The sequence below is a fragment of the Eufriesea mexicana genome, unplaced genomic scaffold (assembly GCF_001483705.2).
Source record: "Eufriesea mexicana isolate 0111107269 unplaced genomic scaffold, ASM148370v2 scaffold5272, whole genome shotgun sequence".
NCBI lineage: Eukaryota > Metazoa > Arthropoda > Insecta > Hymenoptera > Apidae > Eufriesea > Eufriesea mexicana.
In genome coordinates this window covers 356,264-378,996 of record NW_016913264.1, presented here as the reverse complement: position 1 = coordinate 378,996, position 22,733 = coordinate 356,264, and the positions used below count along the sequence as shown (strand labels likewise).

At 48.4% G+C, this 22,733-nt stretch overlaps 1 protein-coding gene across 2 annotated transcripts in view; it reads right to left on the bottom strand.

The window, feature by feature from the left end:
* Nucleotides 1-2,775: 2,775 nt before the first annotated feature.
* The window catches only part of LOC108551971 (uncharacterized), a 67,279-nt gene continuing 47,321 nt past the window's right edge, over nucleotides 2,776-22,733 (bottom strand). For both annotated transcript variants that reach the window (XM_017906328.1, XM_017906327.1), the window contains exons 2-3: nucleotides 9,419-9,662; nucleotides 2,776-5,562 (exon numbers count right to left, since the gene is read on the bottom strand). In XM_017906328.1, the coding sequence (XP_017761817.1) occupies nucleotides 5,243-5,562; nucleotides 9,419-9,659 (561 nt within the window). In that variant the 5' untranslated portion in view covers nucleotides 9,660-9,662 and the 3' untranslated portion in view covers nucleotides 2,776-5,242. The remainder of the gene's footprint in view (nucleotides 5,563-9,418; nucleotides 9,663-22,733) is intronic.

Sequence of the window (22,733 nt, the reverse complement as noted above, 5' to 3'; positions counted from 1 at the left end):
TAAAATCCGAATACGAAAGAATTGGTCGTACTTTAATGTACTCAAGGTGGGTGAAACCTTTCCGCCATTTTTTCCCCGAAAGTCGGGTACCGGATAGTGTGTTACTACGTAGGAGTACCGGAGGACAGGGCAACGTGCAAAGAATACGATTTGTCTAGGAAATTCGTGGCGTCGCGTGGTGCATGCAAAGTGGCTCGTAGCATGCGAAACGACGTATGCATCGCGTACGCTCTCGCGTAAGTCCTCGAGTTCCAGCTCTAGTGCGATTTTAAATTCGATCGGTAACATTAATCTGCTCGTTAAGAATCCACGGCTACGTGGAAGGTTGCCGCGAGCACACGCGGCTGGGATATCGAACGTGTTTATTCCCGGGATAAAAGCGCGTGAATGTCGTGTAGACATTAAATCGGGGTCGTAAACGCGAGAGCGGCAGGAACAGTGGGCGTCTGACCGAGGCGCGAGTCGCGCTACTGACGCCTTCCGCGCCGTTCGAGGGCCATCAAATTGGTGGAAAAATAACGCAACGGCGCGCACGGAGCGGCAATTTAGGTGGCAAACTTTATGCAACTGGACGCGTGCTGAATACCGTCGGTAATTGAATCTAATTCTTATTCCTAGAACGCGTGTCCCGTAAAACCGTGGCCCTCGTGCAACCGTAAACTCCGTTGTACTTACTTCCGCTTTCTCTACCATTCGCCACTCCTGTTGCTTTCCTATTCGTCGTTACGTTCTCGCAACTCGTGATCCTTTCTCGTTTCGAAAGAAACGAGACCGGTGAGGTTGCCATAGTCGGCTAACAATTGTCCCACCAAGAGGATCGGCAAACCTACGCGTTTCGAGCCTGGAATTTCTTTCAGTCGAACGTCGTCGTTGCACTTCCTGTCCGGAACCGGTCGATTCGTCAGCACGGTTATTAGCTAATTTATTAATTCGTTTCTTCGTTCCGGTCGAGCCAGAGGTCGCGATCCCTGGGCCCCGGCGAAGAAGCCAGTGGACGGACACCCACGGGGCAATTAAAATGACAATTCTCATTGATGGGTTAATCGACGTGTTGTTTCGGAAAGTCGATTGTCCCGGACGCATAGTCCGGGATCGTTCATCATAAACGGCTGACGTTCCACGTCGCTGGATTCCCGTGTTTAGACCGGTCTCCATTCGAGAGAACCTCGTGTCCTTCTGCTAACACGACCCTCGACGCGACGATATTCCTCCCCAGGGATGCTTGTTTTACGAGCCTCGCGTGTTTTACGTTACACGCTGCATAATGCGAGCGTTCACTCGTACTCCAGATTTCCCGGAGAGTCTATTAACGTCGAAAGATCGTCCGCCGGGAAACTTAATTTTTATCGATCCCTACGTATCAGGGATTTGCAAAATTGCCAGAGCAGGTGGAGAAATCCTACCCCGGATGACAAACATAGAACCAAATACGGTATATTCGCAACGACTGAATAAATAATCCAGATGGAATATTAAATAGCGTTAATATTAACAGGAATATTATATAACGGTATATTTCTTAATATTTTATCCACGATTCCATATCGAACGAGTCCAGAGAGGACTTGGACAACTTTCTGTTAAACAATTTATGCCGTTCCACGTGTTTGCCATCAATCTACCTTCCAATTCACTGGAATCTCTCCGACCGCCGCGAGGCTGTCCTTTACCCGGGTTCCTTTGACCGTGCAATCTGTATCTGCAGGGCAGAAGCATCCCCGGGGCGATCGTAACGACAGATCGAGCAGTGGACCAACGGATGGACACGGTGGACAAAGCAGAAGGGGATGGATCTGTGACGGAAGCGAAAGGAGCGATCGCAGAGACGGAAGATCCGAGATCCGGTTCCTCATTTTCCAACCTCGTCCTTTCGATCCCTGCATTTTCTAATTTATCTCTCCGAGCTCATCGTCGGGCCTCGCGAAAGGTCCCTGGAATCCGTACCCTGACCGAATGCCCGTTTTAGAATCACGCAGGAGAGGGACAGACAGAGAGAGGGGAGGAATGATTAATTTTCCCGGACGCAGAAAATTAGTCGCGATATTAGAAGTTGGGAAGAATCGCGACGAGGTAATGGAGGCTCGTTGAACGGCGTTGGAACTTGCCCGGAGCCGGTGTGGAAGTTTGTCGAGGGGCGCGAGACAGAAAGAAGGCAGGACAGAGGATGGGAAAGAAAATTAAACAAGAAAACCGGCGGCGGTGAAGATCAAGGGAAGAGGGAAGATGGACGTTTGGCTCGATGAGCGTGCAGTTCGCGCGGCGGCTCGGGGTTAATTGCAAAATTAACCTTAATTATTGGCCCTCCTGGACATTTCCATTCTACTCTCGCCTGGTGCTAGCCGACGTTAACGCTGCAGGTTAGTTACCGACGCCTGTTCCCCGAAAGATTTAATCTTTTTTGGCGGCAGTCGAGTTACGTAACGCCGAAAAGCTTTTTCCCCGACCCTCTGCCCGATTTCTCACGCGCTCGCGCGATCTCGTTACGCTTTTCTTTCTACGCGTGCCCCCGGTGCTTTATGCCCGTGGTACCTGATCTCTCGAGGTTCGGAATTTCCGCGACGATCTCTCGGAAAATTCCGCGAGATTTTTCTATCCCTGCGCCGGGTGCTCGGGGTTGTGGGAAAGTAAAATCTCGCCGGGAACCGTCGAATCGATTTATTGTTCCATATTTATACACACAATAAGCGATACGATTATATCGTATTAGGTACTAGATCGTGTTATATATATTTATATATATATATATTCATTCATTTATTTATATATCGAGCATTCTGTACAATAAATAAAGACTCTAGAGCATTTTAAACATAACACGGCGTACTCCCTTGCGATTGCCATCGAAAAGTGTACAATAATTTAACGAGACCCCCGTGCGTATATCCCATCGTCCCGTCTCGAGGAGCCCGTCACGAGCGTCGCGACGAGTCCAGGATATATGTACAACGCACGGGGTTTCAACTTTGAACTTTTTCAAACAAATCGTAACAATGTCCCCCCGCTCGATCAGCCGCGATCGATCGCGATCTCGCGGGAAGCTGCGACATCTTTGCCTTTCGTCAACGCATTTAAACAACTCGCTCGAACGCATTCGTTTGTTACTTTCGCAAATACTCGGAGAGAAAAGATGCGACGCACGGAGAACATGGTCACGCTAGCTGTGCGGATGTGCGAGTCGACGGAGTGTCGCTAATGATCGTCTGTTCCAGCCATTCCCTTTGCATCCGGAGCTGGCGAATCGCGGACGATTCCGCTCACAATTAGCGCGTTATGCGTGTCCGTATCGAAATGGAAGCGCGTAGAAAAGGTAAAAGACAAGCATCGAATTTTGTACGTTCGGATGTTCGTATAAAAAGGCATACGAAGACGCAAAACTGGCAGAATTCAAAGATCCTTTATAAAAAAGAATTCGCCTGAACGAACCTCGATTAAGTATAAAAAGATACACGGTGTGTGCGTGTGTGTGTGTGTGTGTGTTTGCGTGTGCCCGGTGGTACGTGTGTATACGTGTATGCGTGTGTGTTTAGAGTACGGTCTCGAATGAACGTCACGAATGAAAAGCGATCACGATCGGGTGGAGAGGACGCGGAGGTTCGAGCGAACCTTGGGTCAGCCAGCGTGCGACCTTCCACCCTCCGCGACACCGATAATATCTCTAACGATAAGGTTCGACTATTTATACAATCCTACAACGTACACACTGCAGCCTCTTCGACGCGGAATAGAATCGTTCCCGATAATCGAATCCGCTTTAATCGCGACTTACTCTTCGCGACGAAGATTCCTTTATCCTAGAACGGAGCTCGAGATAGAAGAAAGACGCGCGGGAGAAATCGTGACACGATCCTCTGGCCATTCCAGTTTCGTCTTAACCCCCGTCGACGAGAGTCTCGTCTTCCGCTCGCGCGTTATTTCCCGTCCGATCGTGTCACGACGAGACCTGCTTCAACTTCGTTACACCTTCCCGCTGCGGAACGAAGAGGAACGACGCGCGAGAGTCGCTCGTGCCTCCTTTACATTCCGCTCGCGTACGAGCGGACGAATCTACACGCTCGATTTTCGTCGAAGCGATCGCCTCGATATTTCGATATAGTACTATTGTCTTCTTAAATCCACGAACCGATACATACAACATGCATTTCTATCTAACGTGACTAATGTTCGCGGGAACGCTCGTTCGCCATTTCGTACGAGGATCGTCTTTGCTGGAGCGCCGAGGTTTCTGCCCTTTCAGTCCTCTGCCGTCGTCTCCAAGAAGGTTCAAAAATTCCGATTCTCTTTTTACTCCCCATCGAGGATCATCTCGTTTGATATGTCTTGCCGAGGAACGAGAAACCCGAGGACGCGAGCGAAACGATCGAAAACGAAAAGGGAAGCCCCTCGGAGGCGTCTCGTCTCGTCCAGCGACGTTTAAAGTCGGATAAATCGCGGGAAGGAAATAGCCTCGTGAATTGGCAAATTTTCGGTGACGGCGAGGAAGGTGGAGGATCGAAAGAGCGAACGGCGCGGAGAACTGGAACGCTCGGCTCCTCGATTCGCGCGATCGTCGTACCCGTCGTGAATACGCTGGACACGAGCTCGGAGTCCGCGTTGGTTTAATGGAGATGACACGAGGGATCGGCAGCTCGTTCGAGGAACAAAGTCCCGCGATAATAAGCACAGGAAGAAGAACCTGGACGACGCGGAGAAACGCGAAACGATACGTCGTCCAGAGGAATGGTTCCCTTGGTACCTTGGCATTGTGCCGAGAGGAGAACGACACGACGACCCCGGTTTCGCGTGGTCGAGTCACCAGGCCAACGATAAATTCGAGTTTTTCGTTCGTCCATCGTGATCGGACAGACGCGAGACGGCGAGATTCTCGTTACGATTGCGCCAGGAGGCGGGGATCCGTGCAGCGGACACGAGACGCGAGATCGTTAGCTGCGTTGGCAATTAAGCTGCCTTTCTCTCGCGATCAAAAGAGGAGCCGAGGAGGCTCTCGCTATCGGCCACGTTGTTAAATCGACCGTCCTCCTCTCGATAGCAACAGAAATTGCCTCGTCCGTTCCGAGGGCGAGGAGCGGGATTTATTTCGCGAGCAATCTCGGGACGGTTGAAATCGTTCGTGTCTTCGTCTCGGAGGACCTCGATCTGCGATATCGACGGAAAGAACGACGGTTAGGGATGATCGCGTACCGATGCCAAGCAGCTAACGATGCACCGCGAAAATTCGATCGTATCTCCCGTTCGCCGATTACCACTACCAGGAACCGGAGACCACGGTGGACAGGACGCCTATCAGAGCCAGCCAGCCGATCTGGTCCAACGATCCTCTTCTCCAGGCAGCGTTGTTCATGCAGGTCTCGCGAATTCTGTTGATCTTCAAGCTACGGCGGGTCAGCAGATTGTGCACGCCCTGTTTGTCGCTCTTCTGCAAGATGTGCTCCCGCGCGAGCAACCACGAGTACAGCTGATTGTCCGGACTACGAGAGCAGAAAGTCAGCACCATGTCAGAGGCCACGGCTTTCATCACGTACACGTTCCCGGTGAACTGTTTGTACTGCATCTCCACCAGAGTACCTGTAAAAATCGCCAACGATCAGCGTCTTGCGATCTTCCACAGGTGTACACGCGTACGCGGAAATATAACGTAGGAATTTTCTTTTCGCCGACTTTTTCTGATCGAATAACTCTGTAGCGACCATCATTCTCGTCCTCGTTACTAGATAAATTCAGACTTCCAGGACTTTTCGGCAAGTCCTACACCGAGGATACCTGCGACAGAGCCGACATCAACAACCGTGGGATAGGACCCCCTACGACTCTATCTTTTCCTGACGACTACTTCTTTCTGTCTTCCAGAACGGACATCTTTAGAGCTCGTCTAGAGGGCAAGCATTTCCCCGAAGGAGGAGAAACTCCCTCCACGTGAAGGTGAAGGGTAGAGGAGACTTTCCTCCGAGTTAGTCCCTCCGAAGGGTCACCCTCGCGGGGAGCCTACAGGAACACTTCGATCATCGCACCGCAATAAACTCTAAAAATATCCTACAATAATAGGGATAAAATTGACGCGATCACATTGGAAATTTCCGTCGTGTTTTTCGCGTACCCCACACAGTCGTGACGTCGCAACGTTTCAGATGAAGGGAACGGAAGCTTGGAAACGGACGTGGAGTCGCGGAACGCGCGGTCTCCCGCGATTCAAGGGGAATCAGCAGCGGAAATCAGTGAATCGGTCTGATTATTGTCTACGACTGGAATGCCAGCATGCTCCCGTTGGAAATCTGTCACATCACGCGCCATTATGTCGTTGACGATGTACTTACGCTACTGATTAGGAATACGCGGAGACGGAATTATGGGATTGTCACGCGTGCTTTACGTGCCGCCATTGTCATCGATTTCTCGCGCGTACGGAAACTCTCGTGCCCCCTTTCGGTTCACCGGTTTTTCCCATTTAATTGCAATTATCGTCAGGACTTTTTCGCACTTTCGAAAGGACGATTGCCGTTGTGCGTTTCGCCGATGAAACGGCGCGTGTTGTTACGCGCGTCGCGGAATGATTGTCACGCGTCTGGTACGTGCCAATCGCGATAACGTCAACAGCTAACGCTATATCGTATTATTACAGCTTCAGCCATTAAGCTGTTTCGCCGTGTAAACGGTCACTAGCCCCGGGATATTGACGTTTAATCGTATGAAATTAATTGTAGCAGCTGTTCGGCCGCGTGAAATTGCCGCTCGAGGACTTCACGTTTCCGACGAACGAATCGCTTCGCCAATTATTCTTGCCTCCGATTTATTCCCCGCCGATCGTCAAACGCCGATCCGGCGCGGAGACGAGATCGAGACAGCTTCCTTTGATTTATTTTTCATTTTCCAAGTCGAGTGCTTTTATCCGGATTGTATCCGGTACTCTACGCGGCAGGCAGAGAGATCGGGGAATTGCTGGTGACAACGAGGGAAAACGCACGAGCTGCGGACAAAGAGCCGTGAGAATTTTCTATTTAAAAAGTGACGCGATCGCGCTGTTTCCGGAAGTCTGTCGAATTCGTGGAATTTTTGACCGCGCTCGTCGCGCGTCAAACGGACGTTTTCCGAAAAATCGACCCGCGCTTTTGTTCCACCCTTTCGAACCGAAATTAATAAAACGGGACAGAGGGTGAATCTCGCGAGCGAACGAAATTTTCGGGGAGACGATAGAGAGAGAGAGAGAGAGAGAGGGAGGGAGGGAGGGAGGGAGAGGGTGAAAGATAGACACCGAATCGAACGTCGGACCCACGATCGCCAGTCTGAGGGATAAATTTCTGGCTAAAGAGGGAGACGGTGAAGAAGGCTTCGAGGAATCTCGATTCGCGAGAGCATTGTGCTCGTTCTCGCCGACTCGACGCTGTCCGTGGATACGGGACAGAAGAATGGAGCCGCGAGATGAAAAAAGGGAGCCCGGTAAGGGGCTTTTGAAAAATTATTTTCCGCGTCGACGGTTTCTCGCGGATTTCCACCGACCCGCCCCGTTCCTTTTCCCCAGCCAGCCCATAATTGGATGGGCTGACTTCTCCCCGCCATAACCGACCAGACCACGTTCGGCCCCATTCTCGCTGACAGTTAACCGATAATCACGCCAGGTACCTTGGAATTCATTAAGATCGTTATCGGATGCACCTTACGACTTTAATTACCGCCACCGGTTTCCACTTTGTTCTCGAGCACGGCCTAGGTAATTAGCCGCTTAGAAGACGATCGTTCACCGGAAACTGTCCATCCCTATGATCGCCTTTTCACCAACTGCTCCACATATTTCACGCCTCTGAGCTTCGTCTTCCTCCTTTTTCCCCACGCCTCCAACGTCACCGTGACTCTCGAGATCGAAGGTATCCCCATGACTCCCTACGGCGAAGTATCCCGTGCAGTCCGTGCACGACTCGATCGTTTAAACGGACCTCTAAATCTCTAAATCTCGTTCGGGTCTAGGACGCACGCTTGTCTGCTCCCGAACGGTTGGATGGAAAATTTTTAACAGAGATCGTGGAACAGAACGGAATGGAATTTTAGTCTAACCGTGAATTCGGTCGAGCTGGTTACGGAACTATCGCGGGTCCAAACCTAGAAACTGCCATGTCAATTTCGTCGCGAGAGTACAGCTCGGCCAGTTTACTCCCGCTGGCAGATCTCGATCTTAAGCGGCGAACAGCTCGATCGGATGTCGCGTTCCGCTCCCATTGTCCCGTTGCGTTTATACGGCTCGACGATCGTTGTCTAGGAAAGCCGTAATCGGCTCGATGAATCGAAACTGCTTCGAAACTGCCAGCCGACAACTGCTAGTCGCGACTCTTGCTGTGTACTTCTGTTTAGAAATCGGCTATTGGAAGTCGTTCTCTTTCGCGACAGGATTTATGCATTTGATAGCTCGTCGTCGCAAAAGCGTTATTGTCGAATTAGGGAATGAAAGATTGTAAGTATAATCGTAATTAATATTGCAAGCGTAATTTTAGCAGCACGTCGATTGTTGATTATATCTGTGCAGTTTGGCGTGACAAACATATAACGAGGTAGATGCTATATATACTGTAAGTACATTGCTTTGTGACGTAATGGGTTCATTTTCTCGGTAGAGAGATAGGTCAGTGGATAATTTCTTTCGTCGAATTTCGAAGAATTTCTCGTCTGTTCGCGAAGAAACGTTTCGAGTCTGGTCCCCGTCAGGGACAGGAACCGCTCGTGGAAAGTCTTCCGTCGGAGAAGAAAACGAGCGTGTGCCTGAAAGGAGACGCGTATCTCTAATTTCGTCCCTAGTTTAGAAGGTTCCTCATGCTCGATCACAGGTCGTTCCTTCCTATCCCGTCGCTAGGATCCTTCGTTTCCGGAGATTCGAAGATCGGTTACCCCGCCAGCTTACGATAATCGTCTTTAAAAGAAGTTAGAGGCGAGCTGCTCCGAGTTATCGAGCTGTTCGTTATTATCTATCGGGAAGGAAACTTCGCTGGAGCAGGAGTCGGTGGATTTCTGATTTTTTTATTTTTCCACCCGGTACTCCGCCGCGAGGGACGTTCCACGGGGAATTATTCTCCCGCTTTATGCGTCACGAATGTTACGGTGACCATCCTCGTGAATGGAGAGAACCGTTTGGTAAATTTATCGCCGACGGTAGAATCTTTCCCCGAGAATTATGCTCGTTTATTCGATTTGCTCTCTTTGGCGAGGATTTAACGGAAAAGATCAAAACGATATTCCAATTCGAAAACCTTCCGTGAATTTAAAAAAAAAAAAAAAAAAGAAAAAGGAAAAAAGATAAAAGATAGAAGAATTGAAAGAGATTAACGAAATTGACAGGTCCCCGTTGCAAATTAAATTTGCAATGCTTGCAATTCCACCGGTCGCGAAATTGGTGGAATTCGCTGTTCGGGAATATTAAGGTCCCCAGCCGAGAACGGGTTACCGTTTTGCGAAGAGTTGGTCACCCAGAGGCCCGGCTTCCTGGTCATGTCCGGTATCCGGAAGGTGTATTCGAGGTTGCCAGCCTCCTCGGTCCACAGCAGACTCAACGAGGAGAAGAAATTGTACGCGTTCTCGACGGCCGTCAGCTTCACGATCGGACAGGAATCGACCACGTACGATCCGCCGGGGTTCAACGGGTCTACTCTGTGCTCCAGCACCTCCACCACGTACCACTTGCCCATTATCTGAAATCAATACGGGCGCAAATGGATTTATTACGTTCGCGTGCAAACGCAAACGCGCTCTGACGCGTTCCGATCGGCAAAGCCGAGCCGGAGCAAAGCCAGCCGCGAGATTTACGAAACGCTTTTGGAATGTACCTCGCTGTTGTTGCTCGCCAACACCCCCTTTGTTGCCTCGCGATTTCCATCCACGGTATTCCCCAAGATTAGAGATACTCCCGTTTGCCGACTATCGGTGCGAAAAGGTAGATCGATCCATCAGGATTGCGATCAGCGTTCCTTCTGAATTTCCATCGAGTCGCGGTCAGTAATGGATCTTACTCGCCCTTTACATATTTACGATACCGTAAACGCTTAGCATTTGACTCGTGTCTCGATAAAGATTAGCCGATTACAGCGGATTATAATCCACGTTTCACATTCGTAGTGTACGAACGTTGACTCTAGCTGCTCGTTGAAATTGCCGAATATCCCAGTAGCTTGGGATGAAACGAAACACGAGAAATACGGGGCGATAATTTTGCGGGCGATTTCGAGACCGAAAGTTCGAATTTTCCGCCGATTTTCGATCAAACGTCGAATCTTCCGGCGATACCTCGTTATCGAGATCCTTTGCAGGTCCAATGGCGAAACATCGATCGCGCGGCTCGCAGTTCGCGAGGTGGAAAATCCGGGCCGAGGAAATCTGACGCGTTTTTAAATCGAATTTCAATTCGAAATCGGAAGCTATTCGCATAATTACCACGCAGCGTTCTACGCGATCCGGTTTCTGGGATTACGCGTCAGATTTCATCGACGGGATCGATAATTCATATATCGAGGTGACGCGATTTAATGGACGATATTAAAAATTAATTTCGCGAAAACGCGAAAGACGCGACCGTGCAAAAACAGGATCGATCCATCGGTTTAAATTAAAATTGCCGGTTTATCGTGGCTTTCGCCTCTAACCCGGCGAGAGCATCGTGGCTGATTTAAAAACGCGTTGAATCGTAAAATCGAGAGACTGTAACATTTTTAATCCGCGTTTGACGTTAGTCATCTTCGTCTCGAATGCTCAGTCGTTGGGCCCATTAGCCCGATAAGCTGTTATAGTTTGATGAACCGCTGCCGACTGCTCGTTCCGAATAAATGTACAAACCATTCGCGAGGAAACTTTTCGATTCGAAAAGCAACTCGACTCAAAGTTAATCCGCTTGAACTCCACCGATTTTTCCGCAATAGACTAAACTTCGATACGGCGACATGCTTCGTCGTTCCACCTCGATATATAAATAAGGGAAAAGAAACGAAGACAAAGGGGAGGATGAAACGAATAGAAAGGATAAAAAGAGGAGTATTAATTTAGCAGCGTCGTTCGAACCGCGGAAAACCTTTCAGTCGGCGAGATAATCCCTAGACTTTGGCCTAGGAGCACATAATTCCGACTGGTGCTTAAACGAAATTAGGGGCGATTTATTGACCGACCGGTCGGCCGTGATTAAACGAGGAGGAATAATATCGATCGCACCGATACCACCCTAGGATCCAGCTTCTCGAAACAAAATTCTTCCAACGTGCACTCGAAATTGACCCGAAATTAAATAGAAAGAATTCGATCTCGATGTCGCGTCGACGGGACCATTGGGAATCTCTGAGCGGGCTCGATCTTCTGATAATTGAAAGTAAACGGGCGCCATTTCCATTGATACCGCGATTGTCACGTTCGAGCAGAAGTCCAAGTCGGATTAATTAATTAATTAATTAATTACCGCGAATCGATGGCGACCAGTTCCCAGGAAATAGCGAGGGATTAGGGGGTGCTTAAGAAGCAGCTCTTTTTAAGCATAAAGACTCTCACCTTGGAAGGTAAAGCAGGAACTGTCAGAGGGATTAGGAGGGTATACACGGGAAAGAAGAAACTGTCTGCGAATCGCGCAAACCACGTAAAGACAATTTCGCAAAAGACTCTGAAAGGATCCGTGGGTCGCGGCGCGACCATTTCGTCTTCGATCGTGGCTCGCCATTTGCATGGGCAACGGATCCGAATGGAGGATCGTTGCTGGCTTAGCGTACGGCGACATGCATAATCAGCGAACGAAAAGGACAGGGCTGGTCTGGTGGGAGTAATTAAAAGTCTCGCGAATGTGACCCGGCCCGTGGAATCTCATTTATCGCGATCTCAAACGACGGATGATCACGCGTCTCGAGACTCGCGTCACTGCCTTTTAACGAGTGGAAAAGAAGGTACGTGGTATTCGGTATCGAGAGACTGTCATCGTGCTCGATTTTTGGGCAATCGAGCAAGCGTAGACACCTCGAAGTTTCGCTACCTGTTGTCAAGTACTAAGTTTCTCGACGGTTTTTGCTCCGTGACTACTCTGTCCTATTTTCTTCGTGTCCTCCGGAAGATTAAATTCGTAGAGAATTATTTATGGCTCGAAAATGAGAGCATGGGAACACTTGGGCGTCACACTTCCTCCTAGATGAGGGATAATATACAGGTCTCGGGTTTAGGTCGAACGTTCAGGGTAAAATCTGGAGTGTATGTGGAAGGACAAGTGAACATTGTATGGACGACACTGTTAGGTTTAAATAAGGGTGCAAGGGCAGTTTTTAGTCTTGGAGAGAGCTCTGATAGACAGTTTTGAGCGGAGTTTAGGAAAAGAGAGTCGGTCAGAGAGAATCTTAAGCGGATTTTTATGTGCATAGTCGAAGGAATTACGCGAGAGTGTCGATCAGCTGCGTAATCATAGATCAGTTATTAGTCTAATCTTTTAATTTCTGCTTCACTTCTAGTTGCATTTAGCTCACGATAATATCGGAAAGTTCCTCCCGATAATGTCATCTGCAATTTTATTGGATTTACTATACTTTCCAGACTTAACACCATTCGATTACCATCTGTTTCTTTCCCTCTAAAATTTTCTCAAGGAAAAAGTTTGGAAAATGAAGCAGGTGTCACGCAAACACTGCTCGAATTCTTCGCCTCTAATAGTGAGACCCACTAAAAAAATGGAATTCACAAATTTCCATCAAAATTATATTATTCGGTAAATATAAATAAATGTGTTGAAAATGAATGATTTTCTTTTACTTCAAAAACGCACAGATTAGAATGAAACGACATCTTTCATTCCTTTTATATTTGCCAATCGACAGTATCCCTGCACAAATATTTGCACAGTGCTCTTATCTATTTTCTGCCACATTTTTTATTAAAAAATTTAGCGTCAGATATCAAGAATTGGTCGAGCAAGCCTGTTACGGACAGTGTCAGTCGAACTTCACGCTATTCGTCACAATTAGTTCAGAAGTAACACGTGTATACAAAAACCAGTTACATAGTATCCATTGGATACGCGAATTGCATCGATGGCGATATTATATTGCATAAAATCGAAGCTTTCTCACGGAAGGTAGGACCGGTTGGTTATTTGGGGAAATCACTGCGGCAAACGACCGTCGGCAATAAGATTTCGAGTGGTAATTAGTCGGCAGTTAACCGTACCTGCGGCAAACAGCGTCGCGTTGTCGAAAACTCCGCTTTGACCAACGCCGTCCAATAGCGTGCGCTCGATTTGCCTCGTTTCTACCTGGCAAACGCAATTTCGGCCGAAAGTAACGTAATTCAATTGGCCGGGGCAGTAGAGCAACTTAGCGAACGGGACGCACGCGTCCCGGCGTCGCGACGCGTTGCGCCGCTGCGTCGCGCTAAAAACGCACCAGGCAATAACGGGTCGCGGACTGTACGCGAAATAATTAAAATAACAAATGCCGCGGCCGGCAGATTCGAGCGTGAAAACGCTCCGCGTCGAGCGGCCACGCGCGGAACACACGCGTGCGATTTATTAAAGCGGCGCCGCGGCCGGCCATTCGTTCCGGCCTGGAATTGCAACGGAATTTCGGAAAGCGGACTTTAAACCGAAGTTCATTGCCGCTGGTAATTGCGTCGCGCGGGTTTTATGAAAGCGGACGCGGCAAGCGCGTTCGGGCCCTTCGCTCGCTCGCGCGGCTGTTCCGCGACAAGCCGCGCCGCGTATTCATTTTTCAAGGGTAATTGCGCTATCCCCCGGCCAGTTTGTCACTGGATATTAGAATATAATTGCCAGCCATACGCGCCCGAGCCGCGACGCGGTGCATTTTCCCCAATTTGCGGGCGAGATGCGAAGACGTTTTTCGATTTGCGCGAAAACCCCGGAAAATGGGTTTCGAGGTCGACAATCGTGAATCTAAAATCGAAATTCTGAAAAGGAAACGGGATAATTGTCCACATAGTCCAATGTGCGGTTAAAATATTAAATTTTAGCTTCGGAATTTATTTATTTATAATAATATAACAAATACATAAGGAAGCACAGAAATACAGAGTGAACGTGAGATTAATGTTTCAAATGAAACTTGGTTAATTGAAATTAAATAATTAACGAAATGAAATGAATTATTAGCTAGAAAACGTATTCTGGTAGATGTTTTAATGTTGGCAAACTTTGAGCTATATAGGACGATTAAGAATTAACCATTTGAATCTCAGAACATTGCTATAATTGGTAATGAAATTAATGTCAAAATTTAAAAATTTTAGAACTTTTAGTCTTGCAGTAGTACAATTTTAAACAGGCAACAAATAGATCGCGAATCTCGACTAAAATTATCGATGAAAATAGTAGCCAATCGTTTACGAATAAGACACGCTACCTAGATTTTGAAAATGGGAAAAATTCACGCGCCAGTTCGCGCATGCGCCCAGGCGAGCGAAGAATCGTTCCTATTGTTCGTTCGCGGTTGCAAATTGGAAACGTTCGTTGGAGATGTGTTTCAATCGCAACGGCGCTTGTTTATAATGGAACGATAATGAAGGCAGGCGGACTGAGCGCAGGGGCGAAATATTTTCGACAACCCCGTAGGCAAATTCGCTCTGTTCATTACTTTAATTGGTTCACGGTCCACTCTGAAATTACGCGCGCCTCTAATATACGCGATGGCGATTGTCGCGGTGTACGCGCGAGCTGATTAAACGTTGCCTTCTATGTACGCAAAATTGCTGGTAATTGACTCGTCGCGTGGTATAGCGAGGGGGATATTTGGGAAAAAGTCGGCAGAGCGCGCCGGGTAATCGTTTGTTTGCTAAATATTCGCTAAATAATATCGGGCCAGTGATGCAGTCGACGGTTGCCGCCGCGTCTCAGAGTTGGCGGATTTATACCACTTAATTTCTTTCCTCCGTTTCCGCCTCAACGATGAACAGCCTTCTTCCCACTGAACCTCCATCGAATGTCGAGTACCAGGCATTTCCATCTTATTGCATTTTATGCATAATCAAGGTAAACGGCGGAGGAAATGTTCCATTCATCCTCGGGAACGTTTTTATTGGTTAATGAAACGTTCAAACATGTAAAGTGCTATTGCTCTTAGTTCCTGCAAGTTTATTTACAAATCCCTTCGATTTCCTCGAAATTCTCCGTTATTTCTCCTCTCGTTTCGAATCTACTTCCCTCCCTCCTTTTAACGATATTTTTATTCCTATTGGACACGTATTCGCGTTCCGTCTCTTTAATTCGCTTTTTAATTCTCTTTATCGACTGTATTTTTAAATTTTGAATTTAAAAATTTTCCTTCACCGTCTCCGTCTTCGCGTTTCGTCGTCGCTGGAATTTTCACTCGGTACCTACTTCGTTCCCGGGCGATAAAGCTCCTCTTTAATCGAATTTTGCGCACACGTGTGCGCACGTACAAAGTCTAGATACACTCGCGAATGGGTCGCGTATTTTTGCGGTTTGATTGTGGCTCACGAGAAAAAGATTCTTTGATCAAGCGTGCAGGAGAGTATGGCAGTGCATTTCTTATCGATTTTGCATTACGCTCGGTATTCGCTCTTCCATCTCCGCGGTATCGTTTATTGGTTCCAATACGAGTTTACGCTGATATTACCGGATACCAGGGCATGAATAGTCCAAATACATATTTCACGATTCGATTCTCCCTTTCCTTTCGCGTAGTAAACCTCGTTACTTCGTTAATTCGTATCCCGTGCTACAGTCCACTAACCTCCGTCCACTTCGTCCACGTTGATTTACGCTAATTTCCTATCTCACGGTATACGTAACCCCGATGTCTTGCCAGCGCCACTTGGCTCATGAAAGAACACTGTTCGAGCCGAGTGTCTTCGGGGTAAATGAAGCAATATCGGTGATAAATGGCGCGTCGGTGTCCAGTCAACGACGAAACGTGAACAGGATTTGATCGCGTACGAAGGATAAATCGACGGGGTCGAGACACACACGATCACCGGGGTATCAACGTCACCCGGGGCTAAATTATTTTCGTAAATTATTTCGAAGAGTATCTCGCGAGGGTAGTCCTCGATTACGAGAAACTGCGTTTAATTTGGAATATTTGAACGTGAAACGCGTGGACCATCGTTTTCCTCGTTTCGCGAATGCATTAGAGAGAATTATGTCTATTTCGTAGTCCTCGGTGCTTTTCCGGTGCACCTTCGTTTTTTACTCGCTCGAAACTCGAGGGAAAAACGAGGGTCTGCAGTGGCACCGCCAGAGGATACGTAGGTTCTTGCGATGCAACAGAATCCAGCGCAAGTGGAAATTTATAGTTCATGCAGCAGCGTGCTCGCAATAATATTTTGCCTGTTTCCGGCGGTTTCCCTTCCTCTTTATCTTTCTCACCGGCTCGGAAAAGAGCGCCGGCGAGCCAAGTTTAATTTCTGTTCGCGAAATAATTATTTTCCAGGCGACCCGTGTATCGCGAAACTTTTTCAAGCTATCGCGGTAATAAGCATGGAAACGATATTAAATCACCACTTCTTAATGTCTCGCGAGACATTACCGAATAACGAGCAACTCGCCGGCCGGAAACTGCGTCTGCGAGCAACGTCTCATCTCGTCGACGAGGGCCGAGATACCTCGGATTCCATGATCTTCGCGAAATTGCGTTCCGATCTCTCACAGGTGCATGATTAACCGGCCGATAAATTATACGGAAGACGAACGAGTCCGCGAAAAAAAGGAACCCGCGTCCTTTTATGGTTGAATATCGCAGCGAACGAGTCGTCTCGAACGTTGATTTACTAACTTTCAACTTTAACTCCGACCACGACGACACGTGCGAGCGTATGGTATCGCGACACGTCGCAGTGTGCTGGAAAGCAGCGGAGAAATTTAATAATGTCAGCCCGCTCGATGCACGTGCGAGCATTTTCTTATTAACGCGAATCGCTGCAACGGCTATCTCCTACTTACTATCTTTCCTTCCTCCTCCCGAATTTTCCTGCAGTGGCATCATTTTCACCCTTGCCGATAGATGGGTTCCTACTTGAAGGAGGTTCGAGGACTTTCTCCCAAGAAAGACCATTCGTTTCCTATATATACAATTTCCAAACCTTCCAATTGTAAGAGTAAGACGAGGATGTAGGAGTTATAACCAGAGTGTCAAAACGAAGCGGTGATCCGCATGATCTTCACGGTGAATTAACAAAGGAGGCCCACCTTTAAAAGGGCAGCTCGAGGAACGGTCCGCGGAATTGTTACGTGAGAGACGAAATCGTGTGAATATAGTACAATCGGCCACCGAGTGACACACTCATCTTAACACGTTAAACGCCACGCCGATCCCTAGGGACCGGCACTAGACTTTCCGTTAAGGCCTCGCCGATCCGCACGGCCCGAAAAGGCCCGAAAAGATCTGCGTCGCGAACGGAACGGCACGTAAAACCGACGTGGCGTTTAACGTGTTAACCAAACCCTTCCTTCTCTTCCCTTCACACCGTAGTATCCCTGTCTAAGGTAGGACCTACTAGGTAGCCTTACCGACGAGTCCACTAGCGGGCCCAGGACGAAACGCACCCCTTCCTTTTCCTTTCGTCCTCTCTAGCACCACCGTTGCATCGAGGATACCTGTGACGTGCCGACTTCGACAACACTGCGGAAGGACCCTTCACACCCCCAATCGACGTTAAAAATTGCCCTCGTTGTTCGTATTTCAATAAAAAAATGCAAATTTTGACATTTCAATCAAAATGGGAAGAGATGGGGAAAAGAAGCAAGTCGAATAAGCCTCCGACATGTTATCACAACTGGAGTCCCGGTGATATCGAATCGAACCGTTCGGACGAAAGCAATTAGAAACTTGCAGCCTCTCTTCCGCGTTTTATGAACTTCGTGGACCCGGTGAAACCACCGTGGAAACGACTCTTACTAATTGATTGTCCGTAAACGAACCTACTGTTCTTTCTGCTCCGAGTCGATCTTGAATATCGAGGCAGCAGCCAAGGAAAGAGAACGATGGGCCTTAATTAGGTAGCTCCGGCTAATTCGATCGTCTTGCAAACGGGAGAGTAGATTTGCCACGATTTCGAAGAAAATCTAATTCGAGGTAGTCCGAGTCTCGCTGATTTTCCACGCGACGTTCAATTTCCCTGGAAAAGGCTTTCCCCTCGGAGAAGACGAAATGGAGGACGAACGCGGACAGGGAGATATAAAAAGGACGAGAAAGAGCTGGTCTAAAGGAAAATCGAAGGTGCTCCGATCGCAAAGCGTTTAAAATCCGATAAATATCGACGCGATTGGTTTACACCGACTATCGACTTCCGTTCGCGAGAGCGAATTCCGGAGAAATGTGTAGGAACGCATCCGTAGTCGCGAAGAAGAAAACTCTTAGCGACGTCAAGGGTCCCGAGACAAGGGGGGCCTGGTTTACGTCTTCGCGACCATTGCCCCATGACTCGCGGACAGATGTGGACCAGAGCTGGAAAAGTACAGTTCGTTGGCGACCCGAGAGCGATACAGACCATTTTCCTAAGAGCTACACCGTTTTCTCGGCACCGGCCCACCTTGTTCGTAATAAACTTCGACGAAATCCGGCACTGTGCTTTTCGCTTATTTAACACTAAACGTACCGGTACTTTACACACACCTATTCTTACCACAAGAGGTGAAATGATCCCTCGTGGTACATAAGGTATGCAAAGGATTTTTCTCGGTAAAAAATAAATTACGAATTAAAATAAAATAAGAATTTACAAAATTCAGAAGAACGAAAGAAACGACAACGAATACACGATTTATACGGTAAATTTTCGAAGGGTTTATTTGACACCGCTTGGTACGTTTAGCGTTAATCCCTCGCGATAGCCCTTGGAATGAAAATTCGGTGGAAGAGTAGCAACGAACGCACAAGGGGTGTCATAATCGGAGAAGGAGAACCCTTAAGTTAATTATTCGGAAACGCGAGGCATTTCGATCGCGCCGATTTCATTTTCACCGCGATAGGGAGAGCGAAGCTGCGTGAATACGAGTTAATAAAAGGGACAAGCCTGCGTGAAACGAGCGACACAACGCTTGGACATCCTTTTCACGGAGCTTTTCGTACGTTCGTTGCTTGCCGTGGCGAAAAATCGCGTCGCCAATTTCGCGTCGGCCGGAATACAACGAGCTTAAGGTCGTTAAACGTAGTAAAAATGCAAACGCGGTTGGCTGTGCTGGCAACGCGACAGACGCGCGTGCGTTTCGGAATCGAAGCTGGAAATCCTCTTTTTCATCCCTTTTCCCTCCCTTTTTTTCATCCCCTCTCCGCGGCGCTAGTTCGAACACGGTTGAACAGCGGCTGGAACAAAGCCGCGTAATTACTGTTATAAGAGGAAGCGATAAATATTCCTTTTGTACAAGTTTCGGCGAATAAACGGCAGCGAACACGGGTGTCGCTATTCGCAGATAAATTTTCGTTTATTGTCCGCGCGCCCTCTGTATCTTTCTCCGAAACGCTTGTTAATAATTTATACGCGTGTTCGCTCGCAACGAGCACCCTTTACTGCCGGCACAATATCGTAGAACTCGGTGAAATCGTCGCTGCGTTGCTGATGGAGGAGACGACCGGCGGGAACCGGTGCAGTTTACGCGCAATTGAAAAAGAAACGGGACGAGTGGCCCGAGGGTAAAGCTGCTTGCAGCCTGCTGTAGAATGCTAATTTAGAGTTCTCCAACTTGTTTTACGGAAGGAAGGTTTCGAGATTAAAGCGCGCCGATCTTCAGCCCTCTCGCTCGAAGCTTCCGCGATCCTCCAAGTTCCAAAAGTAGGGCTTCCGGCCGTAACTCGATCTTCGGCCCGCCGTTTCGAGCATCTCCCGTCTTTTCCAAATTCCGATTTCCCTGCTTCCACGCGATCACCTCGGCCGAGGGAGCAAACGGGATAGTACACGCAGCGCGGTTAGTGGGCGATTTGTCATCGGATTCATGATACGAATCGAATGACGTGGGGCAGAGGGGATGGGAAAAACGAGCGGAGAGAGGCACGTCAAAAGTCGTAAAGATGCAAATGCAGGTCTCAGTGGAAAAATTGCCGGCTGTCAGCCCCGAAACGGCTCCAAGTCGATGAATCTCGGCGTATGCTGAGCTTTCCTGTTCTTGTTCGATGGCGCGGCCAACGGGGGTGGATGATATGCGGTCGTATATTATCCCCGTGGAGGCTGACTTTATCGTGTTCCCGTTTCCGAAACCTGACGGTGACGGTCATTAAACCGAGAATAAAAAGCTCGGCGTCGCGTCCCGAGTGTTTTCCACGCGATTATTAATCTCTCCTTGAGCGATACTCTTCAAAGGAAAACGATTATTGGCAAAGCCGAAAAATGCCCGATGCATTCTTCGCGCGGATTATCGGCGTTGGGACGCTTTGTCGCGAAGCTTCAACTCGCATATATATATATATATACACACATATACGTGTAAACGAATGTAAATGGGGATGTGCGCGTAAACGCGCGAGGAACCAGGGAACGAGTCAATACAGGGCGATCCGTGCCGAGTCGTTGGACGTCGACGCCATAGGAGAAGAGGATTTCCAAGGTTTAATTAAATTCCTCTGGTCGGCGATTTATTTCGAAAACCATCGACTCATTTTTCTTCCCATCGACTGATCCCCACGCTATCTTTTGCCCGCTGTCCCGCCACCGATAATGCGCTCGCGGTCGATTATGCGAACACCTTTTCCACCCGGTTGCTTACATCGCCGATTCGATTCTCCGGTCGAACGACACGAGGGTAGACAGGGGGGAGAAAGGGGGATGGGGATTGAAATACGATAGATACAGGGCGAAAGGAGAAGCAAGCGGGTTCGAGACAGGGCACGCTCGAATGGATTAAAGAAACGAGCATAATCGATGGAATTCTCCGGATCCTCGAAACAACGAGCACTCCCGGCGTAACTCGCACGTAACTCGTGGTAAAGGGCGCACCGGTTACGGGGTCGAAGAAAGCATCCTTCGGCGAGCTTTTCATCTCGAGTGGCCCATTTTTCAGCCGAAAACGCGATTCGATCGTTTCATTAAAGCGGCATCCGCCTCGATTAAAACGGCAAACTGCCTGCTGCAACTCTTCGAATTCCTCCTTCGACGGCTGGATTTCCTCCAGGAAAATTGAATCCCGCGTCGTTCTCGACGTTCGAATAAATAGACGATTTACAGTTGCTCCGTCCCGTTTTATCTCTCTCTCTCTCTCTCTCTCTCTTCCATCCTCTTCTCCTCCCTTTTCGCTGTGAAAACATCTTCGATCCGGGAGAACGCTGGAACGACACTCGTTGCCTGTACACTTATCGCAAATCATTCGAGTTTATTTCCCCTCTCGACTCCGTGTCCGCCGCGACGCTTTCCATTAGACCAGAAATCGATCGGGTGCGTTAAAACCAGTCGCCAAAGCAACAGATCGCTTATTCTTCCTCGCCAGAGACGTTCCTCGGCTCTTCCCACGGGGAAATTGATTCCTTCGTACGTTTTCCCATCTCCCCGTCAAGCGTTTCGTTCGCGCGTCCTTTTTAACTTGCCGCTCTTTGTTGCGCGAAAATGCGACTCGACGCCGTGAGAAGAGAGCGGTTTCCGGGCGCAGGAAATATCGCGTTTAATTTAAAAACGAAATTCGTGGTCCGCGTTAAGCGAGCAGCGGGCACGAGAGACTCGGGTACCGGGGAAAAGCTGGGACACCGGTGTCCATTTTCTTCCCTCCCGGAGCGTCGCATGGCGTCGAGATTATCGCGACGTCGGGGTAAAAAGTCTCCGATTCCGGTCTATGCCTTTGGCTTTTCATCAGACCTCGCTCTTTTACGTTTAAATCGATACCCCGAGGAGTGACGTCGCTCTCCTCGAGTATATACGAAAGGGTACGACGGAAATTTACGACCCTTACACTCCTCTCTCCTTACCGACTTATCGACGAGCTTCGAGATCTCCGGGAAAATGGCCGCGAACTCGAATCCCGTTCCTACGCTTGGCGGACAGCGCGCCAAGGTAAACACTCCGCGGGAAATCCCGATTGCGAGAGCGTGTCTTCTGGTCGTACGAGAAGACAGCAACGGGTTTAAGGCTGTTTATAAACAGCAGCGAAGTACGTAGAACGCGACGAAGCTCGATTGGACTCTTTGTTAAGACGGCACGGGCAAGAGAGCGGAACGAGAACGTTCGGGATGGACGGCGTGGACAAACAAAAATCAGAGTTTAAAATAAACAGCAGGAGCGATCGAAGATGGATAAAAAGCAACTTCGATCTATGATATTAGCCTCGGTGAAATTTTTCGTAGATCGAAAGGGTAGAAAACGAACACGGTGCTTCAAATATTCGGTGAGACGGTAATTTTAACCGAGAATAAGGAAAATAAGGGATATAATGCAATTTATAGATACACTTTTAGTCCGATGGCTGAGAAAAGGTTCGACCCTTCGCGTCTGTATGCAGCGAAGAATGACAAACTCTTGGTCCACTAGAGCTTTCCACGGTTTGATATCGGCTCCAAACGTAGGAGACACTTTGGGACAAAAGTGAGAATGTGTAACGTTGTCTTTCAACAAAATCTTCTTAGCTCTTTGCGAAGTGCAACGGCGATGAATGTGTAGCCTAGGCCAGCATCGGCCTGGCGAGGATCTGCACCGGCATTTGTTTTTAATTTTTCTCTTTTTTAGCGACGATAGGAACGCGACAGTTCAGTTCCTTGCCAGGCCTTGCCGCCATATTAGTTTATACAAAATATATATTTCTTTAGTTCAAACCGGCAGAATTTAGCTTTTCCCTTATTTTTCTGTTCAATCATTCCTACGCTCTT